The 16767-nt window shown below is 37.5% G+C and overlaps 2 protein-coding genes across 2 annotated transcripts in view; both read left to right on the top strand.

Moving 5' to 3' along the window:
• Window positions 1-7871: 7871 nt before the first annotated feature.
• Window positions 7872-14837, top strand: ufm1 (ubiquitin-fold modifier 1). The gene is made up of 6 exons (XM_026372909.1): window positions 7872-7950; window positions 8055-8111; window positions 9966-10023; window positions 11420-11459; window positions 12417-12449; window positions 14247-14837. Coding segments are annotated over exons 1-6 (264 nt in total). The 5' UTR covers window positions 7872-7948; the 3' UTR covers window positions 14321-14837.
• The window catches only part of frem2a (FRAS1 related extracellular matrix 2a), a 57644-nt gene continuing 55617 nt past the window's right edge, over window positions 14741-16767 (top strand). Inside the window, exon 1 of the mRNA XM_026372905.1 lies at window positions 14741-14843. Within this exon, the coding sequence (XP_026228690.1) occupies window positions 14753-14843 (91 nt within the window). The 5' untranslated portion in view covers window positions 14741-14752. The remainder of the gene's footprint in view (window positions 14844-16767) is intronic.

Here is a 16767-nt window from a genome sequence, read left to right as displayed (position 1 = left end):
AGACTTCTTATTCAGGGTTTCTATACTTTAAGATTTTTTTTTTTAAATTTAATAGTACACACGTTCATATCCCTATAAACACGCGTATATAGTCTCCTTTTTTCTTTTTTTTACTTTTCCTTTTTCTTACAAAACTCAGTTCGGACCACACTGGATCTACTACGAACCAAAACGATATTCTTTCCACACAGGATCCCAAGAATATCCCTCAATCAAGACCACAAAGGATTTACATGATTAGTTTCCACACAGTAATAGGCCTATCTGTCGTACCACACAGGATTTATCGACCATTTCAACACATAAATATCAGCAATCGGACCACACAGGATTTATCGACTTGCCTAACCTAGGTAATCACTATTAAAAGAAATGGTTCATAACGCTGTACTCACTCAGTTTGGATGAAACATCTGCTGTCCGCCGCCTGTCCCAACGTCAGGTGGGAATCCAGTCCTCCGTTTGTCGGAGCGGAACTTTCCCTGGGCCCGCAGTAACCTTCAGTCTGGACTCAGGCGTCGATCAGCAGCATGTCCATCTCGGTGGGACCTCCAACATGTAGTAGAAAATTTTCCTCTTCCTCTCTATATTGCTCAGTCTTAGTAGACTTCAAGGAAGGACTCAGTGTGATGAACCATCTCAGTTTAATACGTACATGCCGGCATGGAGAAAACACCACAATCATGTATGTCCTCTGCTCTACCTCTCTCTAACCCTCATACTTATACTTCTCAGGGCCACCTCCAGATAACATTCCTAAGGCACTAAGTATATGTGAACCATAAGGAAGACATACATTTCTTCTGCATATAGGCTGAATGTTTATACCATAAATTCCCACTACAAGTCTGTTTTTTCACTCATGACCTTGTAACCCAGAACTCCTCTCCTACCCATGTCCTATCTATGAACCCTTGTACTGTCTAGTATCTCCTATCATCTTTCATACTGAAGTTGCTCTTTTTCTCCTACATACCTTATTTTGAATTGTATAAAATGTTAGTCTGTTCTATCATATTTTAAAGTGTACTTAACTGGCTACGTATCATTGTATAACGCTTAACGTTTTAATGTGCAATTTGCACATCACACTGCGTTGCTTTTTCATTCTGCCTTTCATATTTATTTCATCCCCTATATTAACTGGAACAGATGAGCTCTGCCTTCATATAACATTTGATATGACAACATAAGCGAAGCAAACAAACTGCTGGAAGATAATATATACAGTAAACAAGGTTTCATTTTGTGACTAAAGTATCACACTATCTTAGATAGGGCTTCAGTGTAAGCACTCCTCACATGAAGATACTTGTGCCACATGTTAACTACTGCCAAACATTATAGTTACATATATATATATATTTGCAGCAAAATGTTTTGGTTGCATTTTAGTGCATATACGTGAACCACATGGCAAACAGGTGATGAAATATAGGACATAAATATATATAACAAACAAATATGCATTCATAAGGCTGCAGCAATGGATGAGCCAAATTTAATGAGTAGGTTGAATGAACAGAATGACATTCATAAACTAATTAGGAACATGCCAGCAACATGATTTGGTGTGTGTCTGTCTGTGTGTGTGTGCCTGTGAGATATTTGCAGTGTGTGAGACAGGACATTAGCCATCTGCAGTGACTGGCTAGCGTTCATATGGCAGAGGATAGAGAAAAATATAGAGCCAGACAGATTAGAGCTAAACACAGCTACTTAGCCATAAGAGGTGGTCACCAGTCTTCACCACTGAACTGGTGTGAGAATTCACCTGACAACTGAGCACACAACCTCTACATTCACAATACTAATTTGATAATGCACACACACGGATGCTTCGACATGTATTCCTAAGGAAGTAGAACAAAACATGTTCAAGTTAAAAGAAAGAGGTGCATTAAAAAGAGAGGAGACTGCTTCTTTTACTCAAGGTATCCACAGTATACAGCTATTTTTGCAGAGTACATTTGGCAGTAGCCAGTACATCACAAACCTGAAAAGTTCTCTGCAGCAAAACAAATGACATCCACTAGCAAGTTAATATTGATTTCCCGAAGACTATCCACTCTCAAATTAATCAAATTTAGTGTGTAAAATATGGACAGAGACATTAATGATGCAACTTTCCCGCTCCCATAGATTTTCCAAATCATATCAAATGGGTCTGTGTAGATGAAATTAGAAAATTTTGCAACCCCTGGGCTAATGGATGCCTTTCAAAACATAGCATATAAACTGGGAAATTTTACCGCTTTGGCTTCGAAAATACCTACAAACCTTGTTAGAGATGCCAATCAAGCACATCCCAGACTAATCGTGGTACAGTGTTTTCTGGCAGAAACACTGATTTTCCTCCTCTAAATATAGTTGGCTATGCCTGGGAGTGTGTGTGATGGCAGAAGAAGGGGATTGAGCTGTAATCATAGGCGCTTTAATTAGTGCTTTAGGCCTCATCTTCTGTAGTGTAGGCAGCTGAGGAACAAATACACACTGCTCATGCTAACCCACAAACAAACACAAATATGTGTGTCTACACCACTACAGTATGTTCATACGTTTTGAGGAATAACCATGAAGGGTAGGCAGCCACATAGCGAGGCAACAAAGTCAACTACTGGAATAATTTAGAGTCTAAAAGACTGATGATGATAATTGTCAATTTGGAAGCTATGCACCTACACCTACAATGGTCTTATTCATTCTGCAATAGTTGGCACTTTTGTTTGACATTTGGAGAGTTTGAAGAAGTCACCAGCAAGGCCACCTTAATGCTATTATGTTTGACTGCGATAGGAGATTTCTTTAACTGTCAGCAGCACATTCGATTGCCATCTTTGAGGAAGGACAAGGGTGACAGAAAGACGGTAAATGACAAATTGGATGCAGACTTGGGAAGATGAACAGAGACAAGGAAGGAGAGTGGTGCTAAATCTGGAGAGCCGTGGCAGCGCATCAGCGAGGACAGTTTGAAAAAGGCACGAGACAAAAAGGGGAGCAAAGGCAAGGTGCTGAATAGGGACGGTGCATTCATGACGCTATAGGAAAAAACACACATATAAGAAATATTAGATAGAAATAATATTGTATAACACTACATGTGTTCTGTGCTACTAAAGTATTATTCTAAACACACTGTATGTTGCATCATGTAAGACACATTATACAAACAATACACTGATCAACTAAACACTGAAACTAGCACAGAAACACTGATGAGTCTGTGGCTATGCAACCCCATACACAGCAAGCTATGCTGTAGCCATAATGTAAATATTTTACAGTGACTTTAACATCTTTTTTTATATTGCGTAGAAACACTGTGATGAGGCTCAAGTAGAGGCCGCTGCTAATTATCTGTATGGTGTGTTGATTTGTCACTCACACCGCACACACTCATCACACGTTTCCATATTTTCAACACCCGTCTTGATGCCTGACTGCCGCCTTCTGTTTTCGTCTTTTTGATCTTCTCTCTCTTAACACTTATCTTCAGTTTACGCTGCATAAGCTTCATGTCTCTATCAATCTTTGCGTTACTTTCAGGTAATCATACATCCGTTCATGCTCTTCGTAGCAATGTCCAATCCATTCTAAATGAAGCATGCAGTTCAAACAGATGCTTGTCTGCTTTTGGCTGTTTAATATTTAATGTTCATCTACCCTGACATCACTTTGACACCCCTGTACTCACCTGCTACCCAAACACCAGTCTGTTGGGAGGGATGATTTGCTGATGACTACAGATTAAATATGCACTGTTCGTGACAAGCAGTGGTCACGCTGTAAGATACAATTACATTTTTTACATTGAAGAACTGCAAAACATCAAAGGAGATGCATTGCATTACTTGTGGAAAATGATTAATGCAAATATGAAAATAAAACGTTTCCCAGGTGCTTTTCATTTCCTCAGGCCTCAGTGTCTACACCTAACTAAATTATTCTGTCATGCATCATTAGATTTTTGTAACTCTGTGTGTCTGTGTTAGTGTATTTTAATGATAGATATTCTTTGGCCTTTTGCTTGCGTTTGTGGGCTCAGTGTATCCACCATTATAATGACTTTTCTTCTGAAGAGCATAAGGGGAATGTAAGATAAGTAGATCAATCAATAATAAATGCTGTAACATTACTGTGCAACTATGGAGCAGCTTGTAATATTTGGGATTTATCACTGTATGCAAACAATAGTATATTGGAGCTGTGTCTTTGCACAATGTTCCTCTGAGTTATATTTAAACATACTTATAAAAAGCTTCTTTTTTACTTTGCTTATGATGCTATCTCCATATTAACTTATTCAACTTATTCCCCAGCAGAAATTTACTACATCTCAGTATGCTGGGGATTATGCAAAGTAAACATTAGAAGACTAATATGGGGGGGTATCCTAAGGTCTCTTTGTCTCTGATAATTATTTATCAGTATAAAAGATTATCAGTATATAAATGTTATAATACATTTGGGACCAACCTTATAAAATGTATTAATATACTGTATGTAATAGTGTAACATTATGTATCATTATATTATAATAGGCATGTTAAGTGTCAAACTTAAAGCAACTGCAAGTACAGTACAGTATCATATCCATTATACTGAATCTGTGAAGACTGAAGCCACATCTCCAGCAACAGAAGGCTCATGTCAGTGGGATATTTAATTACATTGTTTGCTGCTCATTAATTGCCTAGTATGAGCTTAACACTGAGAGTATAATAGACTTTTTGTAAGCTCTTCTCAAAGGTTAATTATCAGAGCCCATACAGTTATTTGGGTTGTATTATGTGAATGAATGCAATATTTCTTTCCACTCCATGCTAGAACCAAAAGATAAATTCACAACACACACACACACACACACACACACACACACAGTGAGCAATTCAGGTTGCCTAATATGAGGCAATGCTAAAAGATGGATCTATTACATAATCTGATATTTCATGGCGAGTTTGAGCAGTTGCAGAATGTCTTTGTTTAGCTGAGGTGTAATACAGTATGTGATGTAAATGTCAAGAAGTGTTAGGTCAGCCAGGGGGAAAGAATCTAAAAATCTAGCACATGCAGCTTTATGTATTTATATATTAAGCTTTATATATTTATATATAAAGCTGCATATATATTTATTTTATCTTTTAATAAACGAGGTCTACAAACTGTGATATGATTTATCCTCCTGATGACCTTTTGGTGCAGTGTTGCAGGTATAAGATTTCATAAACTAAGATAAGTCTGAGCTAATAAGTTAAGCCCGAGCTTTGAATCCGGTCTAAGCTCCAACTCCCTCATAATAAAAACAGCAGGGTGCTAAGCCCTTAGGGACTTCTTATTATGACATTTATTATCATCTACCTCTTTGTCTGGAGCAGCAGACTTTGCTGAGTCTATATTTAAACTGTGAAGAAAAATCGAGAAAGTGCCGATGACAAAGCAACACAGACTGGTAATATGCACCTTATTGAGCAGTTTGGTTTTTGATTTCCAGTCAAAATGGAAGTTTAGCTTTTCTGATTTTTATGTTGTGTCTTGAATATTGATACAAGGATGTGTCTCTCAGGACAACTCTTCTCATACATCTTTATGAATTTAAAGCTACCTACTGCACATAAGCCATAATGGATAATATTATGTGGCTAGTAAAAACACAAAACATGAGAATTTAAAACCACTTGGAACTCCAAAGGATTACTGAGGGGGTGTTACGGAGTATTTGTAGCAACAGAATGTCCTACATATAAATAGAGAAGGATGTGCAGTTTGTAAGGTCTTCAAGAGCGGCTGAGTTTCATTTGCACATTGTGAAATACTTAAAATATCATTGATACTCATGTTGCTTTGATTGCTTGCTTCTTACTAGGTCACCAAGATGTTGATGCACTATTCCTGAGTATGCGATTATATCATTGTTATGTCATTGTTCCAGTGCAAAATATCACAGATGGTTCATCAGTGACATTTTTGATGAGTTAAAAGATGCACTAGCATAGGCATTATGCACAGATGTGTATGTCTGTTTGTTTGTACATGTGTACACAGACTTGCCTGCATAAGCAGCAGCATTAGCATTGATTACTGTTATATTTCTGCAGGTAATTGCTGGTTTTCTCTCTCTACCCATGGGACCTGCTTTTGGTATGTTAATAAGCCCTGTCAGTGGAGGCTGCATAGTGCATTGACAGTGCAGTCGCTGTGTTATGCATTTTGGATGTGCTCTCAGACGTCCTCTAAGAAGATGATGGCCAACTATCACATATTCATCTGTTCTTCATGCTTCTAAGCAAGTGTTTCTTCTTTATGGGGAATTCAGACAGTCAGTGTGTTTCTGTAAAGAACCTCTTCCTAATTCTCTTAGTAATGAAGCAGAATAAACTCAAATCTGATTTCCACTGTGTCACAAATATGCTGAATGAAGTCATGTCAAATGTAAAATTTAAAAAATAACGTTCAAGGGATCTCTTCCGATTATGATTTTCTCAATATGTAGACTTTGGATATTACATAATAGTTTACTAACACATTTCCGCACAGTATATTTTCTTATTTGTGGGCCTGCCACAGCCCTGAACATTATATTTTTTATATGCTTTGTATGTGTTGTCCTCCTTTGATCCTTTTCCACCTTTTCCACATATTCCTCTGTACTTGCACTTCTTTTTGGAAGACCCACTGAAATCCCAGAGGTGTCTGCCCTGTAACTCTGAGTCATAACATGTCTGCTTCCATTCTCTTTGCTGGTTTCCATTCCAGTGCCTACACTGCATCACCCTCTCTCTCCAGTGGTGGCATCAGTTAAACTTGAACAACAGTGTCTCAAAATCATAAATGCTAAACTTGTGGTCTGTGTGGAGATCCTGCAGGACACCATCCTCTGACACATCAAGAGCATGAATAGACATTGTCAGGGGTGCATACAGGCACGTGTGTGCCATACACACTTAAAAGTCACATTATGAGTTGCTGTGGGAAATTCACACAGCCTCGTTGAGCATGTGATTTAAAATTTTCACTTTGATTTTCAGTGTTATTTTAAATACAGTCCTCCACAGGTTGAGAATTTATGTTTTATTATTTATTTAATTTCCCATTGTCATGTCATTGTGCTCTGCAAAGATTATTCAGTGTAAATGAATAATTTTTACCCTGAATAATTAATTCATCAAGATGTGATGTGGTGTGGTGTGTAATTTAGGTGTTCTCTTTATTTTTGAACTGTGTATTTGACTGAACAATGTTCTGATCAAACCAGCACAGTAAGACTCGATGCGATGCAGGCTGTACTTCTGGGATACATACAGTAGGCTAATCTCTCTCTCTCTCTCTCCCTTTCTATGGGATTTTACTTTTAATTTTCTTAAAAATCTTCAGTACTTTTTTATTTTTATTTATTTTTTATATTCACAACATTACAACGTTCACTCATGCCTTTCAAAACTGTTATTTTACAGTATATTTAAATTGAAATGTATTTAAATTAAATTAGTGATATGCTTCAATCATTCCGTCCTATTACATGGGATCATTTGAGGTGTCATTATTTTCAATAATATATTTCTATATATATTTTAATTATCAGTTTTATTTCCTTAACCGTGATAGGCGTCTTTGCCGTAATAACAAGAAAAAATGCGCAACGGAATTTGAAGCGCGCACCCAATGAATTGTCAGTGCGTCATACTTTTATCATTTACGGCAAAAAGGTAGTCGTTCGGTTTGAATGCCTCTTAATTATTGGCACAAATTATACATTTAATTGTAGTCACGGTGTAAAATATTTAACAGTAAAAAATATGAAATACTAAAAATGGCTAAAATTAACCCTAAAACACCAAACACATGTAAATATGGGCATAAACAGCACTGGAGGGATGACGTGTACCTAAGGGTCCTTCGCACTTCCGGGTGTGTATAAACAGATTGCAAAAGGAGTCGCCTCGTCCCTAAAATGTGAGTTTTAGCTCTTTTTTATGAAAAGATAATTCCTAAATGTATTAATACTAAATTAGTCAGCACGAAGGCGGTCATAACATGTATTTCACCTTCTCTTTTAGGTCTAAAGTAACGTTTAAAATCACCCTGACGTCGGATCCCCGGCTGCCATTCAAAGTGTGAGTAGACTGACAGCTCAGCAGTCACAGCTTCACCTCCTGTTGTTGGATTTATAATCAATAATCACACACTGGTGTCGTGATATGACTGCAGCAAATTCCGATATGTTTTGTTAACTTACTCTTACACTAAGCTTACAAAAACACGTTCAATGGCAGAACATCTGTTAGTGTGAAGCTGTGATTCAAACCCTAAACTGAATACAGTCATTTGTGCCAGTGTCTGTTATAGACATGAGGATGAGGATGGACATTTATATCATATATAAGTATAAACTCAGTTGTTAAAACATGGTGTTTTTCTATCAAAGTTGCAATTATGAATGCACAATTTTTTAAAAGTAATAACACAAATAAGTGTATTGTCTTTGTCCAAATTGGTAAGCACTTTTTTTAGACACTGTACAATAACGTGTTCGATTGCTTTAATTATTTTCCTGTCACCCAAGGTCGAGTAATTTAACTTTGAATTGCATAGAAATACATGGTGAGGTTGTGATTGTGATTCACAGCTATGTACTGTATTTGTAGGGCCTCGGTTAATTGTTGACTTGTTCCAATATGAAAAGACAGGAACAAGAAACTTACTTTATACATTTTTTGTATTATTTTTTGGTGTGTGGCTCTCAATATGTCACATCCTGATACTGGAGTTTCATCTTCTATTTTTAAGTTGTTTTTTCCCCACTGAAACTTTTTAAGCATCCACTATATACAGTCACACATGGATGACATGAAAACACTCTCTAAGTGACAGACATAGCAGACCACATGATTCTAATATAACAAACACGCATTAAAATAGAAAAAAATCGAATTAATGCATGCTCTGTGTCCTTTTAACATCTGTAACATTTGTACAGTGTATGTTAAAACAGTGCTAGAATGGAAATGGTATTGATCCAACAGGCCTTAATGAGCAATTAAAATCAGACAGAAACATGTCAATTAAACCTTCAGGTGTGCTTTTTTGCCAACACTTATGTTTTTATTTGTGCAATTTCAAATAAATAACTACTAAATAATGAGGTAATTCAGGCTATTCTAATCATAAAATGTTCAGTGTGTGTCGATGCTCCGCTGAGGTCAGACAAGGCCTCGCTGCAGCTGTTCATGACTTAGCATTAATAGAGGGGGATTAATTTTTGTGATTGAGGTTTCACATTTAATATGTCAAAAGACTGAACTTGACCATCAGTCTATTCAGCTTGTTTGTATAATCACAGTCACATTCAAACAAGTTAGCGCTCACTCTCAGTTACAGTTTCCACTGTTCAGTGATGGTGTGAGTGGCGGTGTGGTTTGCTATTTTCTAGTTTTTTTGCCTTCCACCACCTCAGCTGCCTCTGGATTACCTTACTTGGTGTCTGCATCTCTAGGCTTGTAAAGCTTTTTTTTCTCCCATGTCAGCAAAATGTCTGCTAATATGGGAGATATCAAGCCTGAAAAATGTGTTTAATATGGCTGCTGGAGAGGAGCTGCTTTTAAAACAGCACTGCAGCAGTCATTTGAGAAGAATTCAACTAAAAGTGTAAAATTATTGATGCCATAAATGGGATAAATATTCTCTATCAGAAATTACTCCTACAGAATTATTGTTACACTCAACTGTGCTTTCTGTGAACATTTTCCCTGGCTTCTTTGTGGGAATCAAAATGAATGTCAAACTCCACCACTTCAGATCTGCACCTCTGGATCTGTAAGTGGTGGAGGTGTAAGGTGGAAATGACTAACTCTCAAACACAAGCAGCCCAGATGCTTGTTGATCAAAGCTCAGGTCCATATGTTAAGAGATTTAATCATATGGCATTACTGAAAAACTATTTTATGGTGTTTATTTCCTTTTTATTACAGATTAAGTGTCCCAGAGAGCACACCCTTCACAGCAGTTTTGAAGTTTGCAGCTGAGGAGGTAAGTCCACCCACTGTTTGTTCTACACAATGCTATAAATATGTTTTACATAGATGGGAAGGAAGACTTGGGTAAAAAAACTTTTACATTTACTGTATGTACATGTGCCAGCTACAACATTAAATGTTTTTATTTTGGTGGTGTAACTGCTGTGGTGAATAGGTGTCAGCATGTACAACTCAATTGCTCCTGTCAATCATGGCCAGTATTACATTTTTCTCATGTTGGAATTGCATTGGTGTAAATACGTGTGAGACTATTTACAAACAGCATCATCATTGCACACTTTGTCTTGTAAAATGTGTAAACAGGGTGTTAATTTGCTTCTGTTGCAAACCAGCTTACTGATGGAGCATACTGTAATTTTCACATCTCATGTCTGATGATGTTCCATCTACCCCACAGAGAGAACCCATCGAGTTGGATGATGTTGATCATTCTAACTAGTAAAATAGCATATTGCTTTAAAGTAGACTGTTTCACACAGAATCACTGTTGAAATTCTGTTATTTTGTCAAAGCTACCTTATTAGTTTATAGAACTGAGTGAGCTGAGCCAGCACCGATTTGTCCTGTAATCATCAGGTATTTTAAGCTTGTGTCATTGAGCCATGTGTTGGACACAAACACCAGATACATTTACAAATGATGACAAACTAATTTCCTGAAAGACGTACTGACAAATTATCAATTTCAAAATTTATGGGGTGATTCAAACTGATGTGGTGACATCCTATACAACTATATTTTTCTACCAATTTCATGCTACATCAAACAAAGTTTATTCAACACTCATTCATTCTTGAGCTACACTGCTCATGTGTTCTGCTTGTGCTACCTGGCAGTAGTTTGGTGAGCTGCACTCTGCTAACCTTATCTCCCCGGTGACAGACTGCTTCCTCCATCTTTTCACTGTAAATCCCACCAGCCCGCATAACCTCAGTCGAACACTGAAGTACGACATGGATTGTGACCACGCTGAGTGATTTTCTTCCAGAAATTTAAGCGTGGCTGTCTTCGCCCCAGGCTCTCCTGTGTTTGTGAGAAGGGTTGTGAATGTGCAGCCATGAATTTGTGTTTACTTGTGTCTTACAAGCGTGAAAATTGGCAGACAAAAGAGTGAAAACAAAACAGCCTGCGCAGTATTTTCTCTTTGCTTGTTTTGTGAAGTTTGTTTCAGAAGTCATCTTAACGACAGCTCATATTTCAAAGTTGTCACCCAACAAAGTCAGAGAATCATTGTGGACTGCCTCGGTGGATAAAGCTGTCTTTCTTTATTATTTATTCACATATTTACATGTGTGCTGTATTTAGCCACTATATTTTAGTAATACTTCTGTGAATTTCACTAATTATTTTGAGAATAATAATTTTTCTCTGCTTTATTGTTTTTACAGTTCAAAGTTCCATCAGCAACCAGTGCAATTATAACAAATGGTGAGTATGGAAGAAAAAAAAGTCTCGAAAGTTGTTTTTAGTTATTACTTATTGCAGCCTTGACTAATAACAACCTCTTGATCTATATCAATCTCTATCGGATATCACCTGGGATTGCAAGTATGCTGATCCTGCTTATTTGAGCCACAAAACCCACTAACACACACTGCCCTTTGATTGGCTGTGTAATTGTAATTTAGTTTTTACATCATACCTGTTACCTATACCTGTTAATAAATATATTGCAAAGTATTTTACTTGATGGTACTGATGGGGATTGTCTTGATTATTTTACTTGAAACTAAATTTAAACCAATAGCTAGCAAAATAATGACGACTCAAGAAACTATTTCTGTTAACTAACCAACATCATCACTGCCTGTCAAAAAGAAAGAAAGAAAGAAAGAAAAACAGCCATTAAAATGTAGAAATATTCAAGATTCACCCCAGTCCAGAACATCTGTAAGCTAGTAATCACTGAGACAAATTGGATGTTAGAGAGAAAATGTTTTTATTTACCTCCTCTCTGTACTGACAGTGGCTGGCAATTGAAAAGGAGAAGTTTACAATTTGTGTACATGCAGTGTGCTTGATGTTTTTTCTCACGTACTTAAGCTCACTCATAAAAAAATGACACTTTTATGGAGCTGTGGGAAAGTATTAGTCACATGAATGTTCCCAGATAGAAGATGAGATCTGTGTTAAATGGCTGTGCTATGACTGCCTTGTCAAATATGAGTTTTAGATTTATCAGTGCAGAATTAAAGACTGGTCTGTTATTATTTCAGATAGAATTGCCTTCTGCTGATGCAGGCCGCTCTATGATGGTGCCTGATGCAACATCATTATGGATAAACTAGTGATATTAGAAATTATATTAGTATTATTTTTGGGCCACTCATTTGCATGACAGTTTTTTTTAGTTGTTTACTTTTTTCTTTCATTATTGCCTTGCAGATGGAATAGGAATCAACCCCGCCCAGACAGCAGGTGAGTTGTTATGTTGTATTGGATAAATAACCTTAGGCATTATAAAACTTGTTTTATAGTGCACGTTATTCTGGTGTCAATGTATTTTATAATAAAATCAATAAGATTACTTTGACATAGTCCTTAGAGGCAGTGAGTGGTTTCCTCAAAGAAGGCAAAGAAATACGTGTTTATATGGAAACCAAACATGAACAGTTCACAGTGTAATGTGATGTTAATGGATGCACCATCTCTGAGATTGGCAATAGTGAAAACCACTTTAGGGTTTTCTCTCCCTACACTTTGAATTGTCTAATAAGGCTGAAATGTTGCATCTTCTTTTAGAAGGGCAGATAAATCTGATACCATGATCCTTTGTAGATTAACAACCTCAAGTTGTAATGCACTTTTAAACCATAATATAATGTTATATACACTGGCCATTTATAATGGTGTTAAGTGTGGTCAGACTGGCAATGGAGAATTAGTGCCTATAAATACAAACAGGTAAGGTAAGTGTCCATGGTAACGCAACATGAGTTTAATGCAACCTGCTTAGTGTAACTGCATTTCCTAAATATGAGATTTAGTTGCTGAAATAATCCTGTTTGAACTCCCAAACATCCCTGTGTTTGAGCAGCCCCCAGAGTTGTTTGTCTGGAAATTGTGTTTACTGAGTCGTGAATATAAATGCAGCACCCCCAGAAGCCGTGTTTAATATTAAATTCAATTAAAAAGTGACCTCTGACTGGAGGCGAACCAGATGCACCGGGCTGGTAAGGCAGAAATCACTTGACCTTAAATTCCCACAATATGCTGAGCTGTGGTGAATCACTTTTACTCTGCGTCAGCCTCCTTGGTATTTCCCTAAGGTTCAAACTCAAAGTATAACCCACCTCTTCTTATGTAATTCATCACTTTCAACAAAGACGGGCGGCAGATGACTGAGCTTTCCGCATTGAGCAGGGTAAGATAATGTCTGCTTTGAGCGAAAGGCAAGATTGTGTCTTTTCAGCTAAGAAAGGAATGAGTGGTGGGAATTCACAACAGCGTTTTATCTGCGCAACATTCATGCTGTGTGATGCCAAGAATAGCCTCAGTTCAGACACCACTGTCAGATTGGCTTTTTTCACCCACTGCAGCAACTGTACCTCATGTTCAAAGGGTTGAACACAGGGTAGAAATCGATCTGATGTCATTTCACAACCTTTTCCCCTTCACACATATTTATTAGGCCAATTTAATACATTTGTGTGGGATTACATTACAGGAGCACTTGCACTGATGGTTCTAGGAATGAAGTATATGCATATGATTTTGCAATTATTGCTGGTTGAATGATCAAATGTATGACTGAAACAATCAGCGGTTCCATAATGTAATATTATAAATGATTCAAATGGATCGGCTGTGTGTTCCCACTAAAATTCCCATTTCTGAAAAAGTGGTTATTGTACTGAAAATAAAACATAGGGAAATTATTTTATCCCTCAGTTTTGTCTTGTTTTGAAATCAGACTTCTGTTCAACTCTATTATGTGTTAGAGATTCAGTATCTTTATGATAAAGTTTTTAGCCAATCAGATATGGTTATACTAACAAAATTAAAATCAAATGTTTTCAATCTCTTTTGTTATTACTACTCTTTTTTTTAAATCTTTTACTTCTATCTTTTATCTTTTGAAAAAAATAGTTTCTTTGAGCTGGTAAGTTGACAGGTTGTTTGTGTAGCCGCAACGGTGACAGAAGCCCCCGTCCCCATTAAAGTGCACACATTACAAATTGTGATATTTATATAGTGCTCTGTCCTGTGTTTCAGGGAATGTGTTTCTAAAACATGGCTCAGAGCTTCGCCTCATTCCCAGAGACAGAGTGGGAGGACAAGGAGACTGATGCTGCTTTTCCTCCTTGACAGAATAATGACTCACCAAGAAGAATCATATAACATTTGAGACTGAGGAAACACCTCAGCATTATTTTCTAACCCACAACTGGCAGTGACTCACATGGGGATATACATATTTAAACTTGATGGCATGCACACACACTTCTATTACTCCCTGCTGTTTTTTGTTGTTGTTGTTCGTTTGTTTCATCAAAAGACTGGAGTGACATAAAGAGTACCTAGAGATCTCAAGTAATTGACATACACAAACATAGCATCTGGTAAGGCTGTCAGCAAAGAAAACAGCTTTAGCTATTATATCATTGTACATGAAAATAAACAATAAGTATAACAAATGCATATTTTCCAATGTTTACCTTAGTTTTTACTTGCTTTAGTAAGTATGCTAATGTGATACTGTAGGTGAACTGTGTAAACTTATGTACATCATGCCTGTAAAGACCATTGTCATTAGTTGGACAGTAAGTGGCTGTTCAGATTCAAGTAAATTGTGTGTTCGCTTCAGTTATTGTTTTTCATGTCAGGCACCTGTGTTCAGACACCTGGACTTTTATCGTGGATCTATACTGATCTTGTGTTGTGGACCTGATTCTTCCAAAACTAGTGCAACATCCCAACAGATACAAATGTTTTGGATAATGCAGAGAAATGTATTTCTCATCTGCCAAACAGTGGATCTTTGCTGCCCTCTGTCAGATTACTTTTTAACATCAGTTTGTAGTCACCAACCTGCCCTCCCTCTGTATGCTAAACATTGTTTTATGAATTATCTACACACAATAAATATAAAAAAAAAAGAAGTGAAAAGAGTAATGTGAACTTCAATCTTTATTAGGAGCTGAGCAGGTGATGAGAAACTTATTATCCAGATGCCCCAGTGTTTGTCACAGTAGCCAAAATAGTATCTGACTGCTTTCTTTCGTGGGGTGTCTTTTTTTGTTTTGGCCCAATGCTGCTGGCAATATGAAAAATCACTGGACAGAAAAATCTGCCTTCATATTAAGTCTCCAGGTTATTCCAACCCAGAAAAAAAGCTAAATGAAGCCAAACTGTAGACTGGTAGTTTGTGCTTCATTATTTCTCTGACTGATTAATGAGGGGAGCCGTTTATTATCTCCTTCACATTCATCATTATAATCTGAGAAGGTCTGAATCATTTGTTTCTGAATTGGTTCCCTCTTTGTACCCTGAAAAAAAACAAAAATGGATGTTTTGTAAGGAGAAATGGCCAAGGGAGAATAATGGACCGTGGATGCTGTAATACACGAGGAAGCACACTGTGGTGTCTCACCATCCATTAAGATGCGGACTCGCATTGGGTGGAGGAGCAGGAGTGCCATCACAAATGGATTTTCTCATTTATTTTAATCAAAGTCAGTGTTGGGCACATTCACTAGAAACTTAGGGCTCTGGAAATGGAAAAGACAACTGAGTTCCCTGAATGTAACAGATGTTGTCTATGACACTGTTGGCCTAGTAAATGAATACTGCAGTTTTTTGCTGAATAATAGTGTATTTAAAAGGGATGCACGTGCCTATGTATCATAAAAAGTTAATATTTTTACATGCTGAGTTTGTATAAAATGAGGATAACATGGATTAATCTGAATAAACAAAGGAAAGAAAGAGATCAGCTAGTTTCATCACTTCCTCTGTGTGCTCTTTTGGGCATGAAATTAAAATTTCACCCTTAAACAAAATGGATGAATGCGTTTTAATCTTTATGCACAACGAGGTAGAAAGATGCTTCATAATCACACATCGGCCTGAGCTCTCTGTCCCGAGCCAAGTTCTGAAATAGCTGCTGCACAGCTAGGCCTGTGGCTTACAAGACATAGATGCAATCCTAACTGAGGCACAAACAAGAGAAGCTCCGATCCAACGCTCTAGCACAACCAGCACCTTCCATCTTGGCACCCAGGAAATGTCTTTTCACTCAGCCTCCAGGAAGACAAATGATGCTGCACAGGCTGTTGGCACTGCAGTGGAGCAGATCCTCCAGGCAGATGTCATGTTAGATGATGCTCTCTGGCTGAGTCCTTCAGTGGAAATGAGACAATGCAAAGTGGAAATGACAGAATATGTTGGTTGATGTATTGTTTATGATGAATTTGAGGTCATGAGAAAAGAGGTTTTAGATGGTTGATTGTGTTGCATTTAACTGCGTAGGCAGGTCTGCTGCCCTCAGTTGCTCATCACACATAGCACAGTGGGTGGTCAGATGTGTCTCCCTGCATCTGTGCCTCCTGTGTCAGGTGTGAAGCAACAGGAAAGAGGATTCAAACACAGATTAACAGGCAGGTTCAGTGAAGTGGCTTTGACTGTAGGACAAAGGCCGCCAAGGCTAACAGGTAAGCAGGCGGGTTCAGATAACAGGAACAAATACAAACAGGGAATGCGAATGAGAGAGTAGTATTAAGTTGTGATGGTGGCT

The sequence above is a fragment of the Anabas testudineus genome, chromosome 14, assembly GCF_900324465.2.
Source record: "Anabas testudineus chromosome 14, fAnaTes1.2, whole genome shotgun sequence".
Classification (NCBI taxonomy): Eukaryota; Metazoa; Chordata; class Actinopteri; order Anabantiformes; family Anabantidae; genus Anabas; species Anabas testudineus.
The sequence above is the reverse complement of the archived record's forward strand: the minus strand, read 5'-3'. Positions and strand labels throughout refer to the sequence as shown.

Coding starts and splice junctions, on each gene's coding strand:
- ufm1 (XM_026372909.1), top strand. Junction 10,024..11,419: donor TGAAGTTTGCAGCTGAGGAG/GTAAGTCCACCC, acceptor TTGTTTTTACAG/TTCAAAGTTCCATCAGCAAC. Junction 11,460..12,416: donor CAGTGCAATTATAACAAATG/GTGAGTATGGAA, acceptor ATTGCCTTGCAG/ATGGAATAGGAATCAACCCC.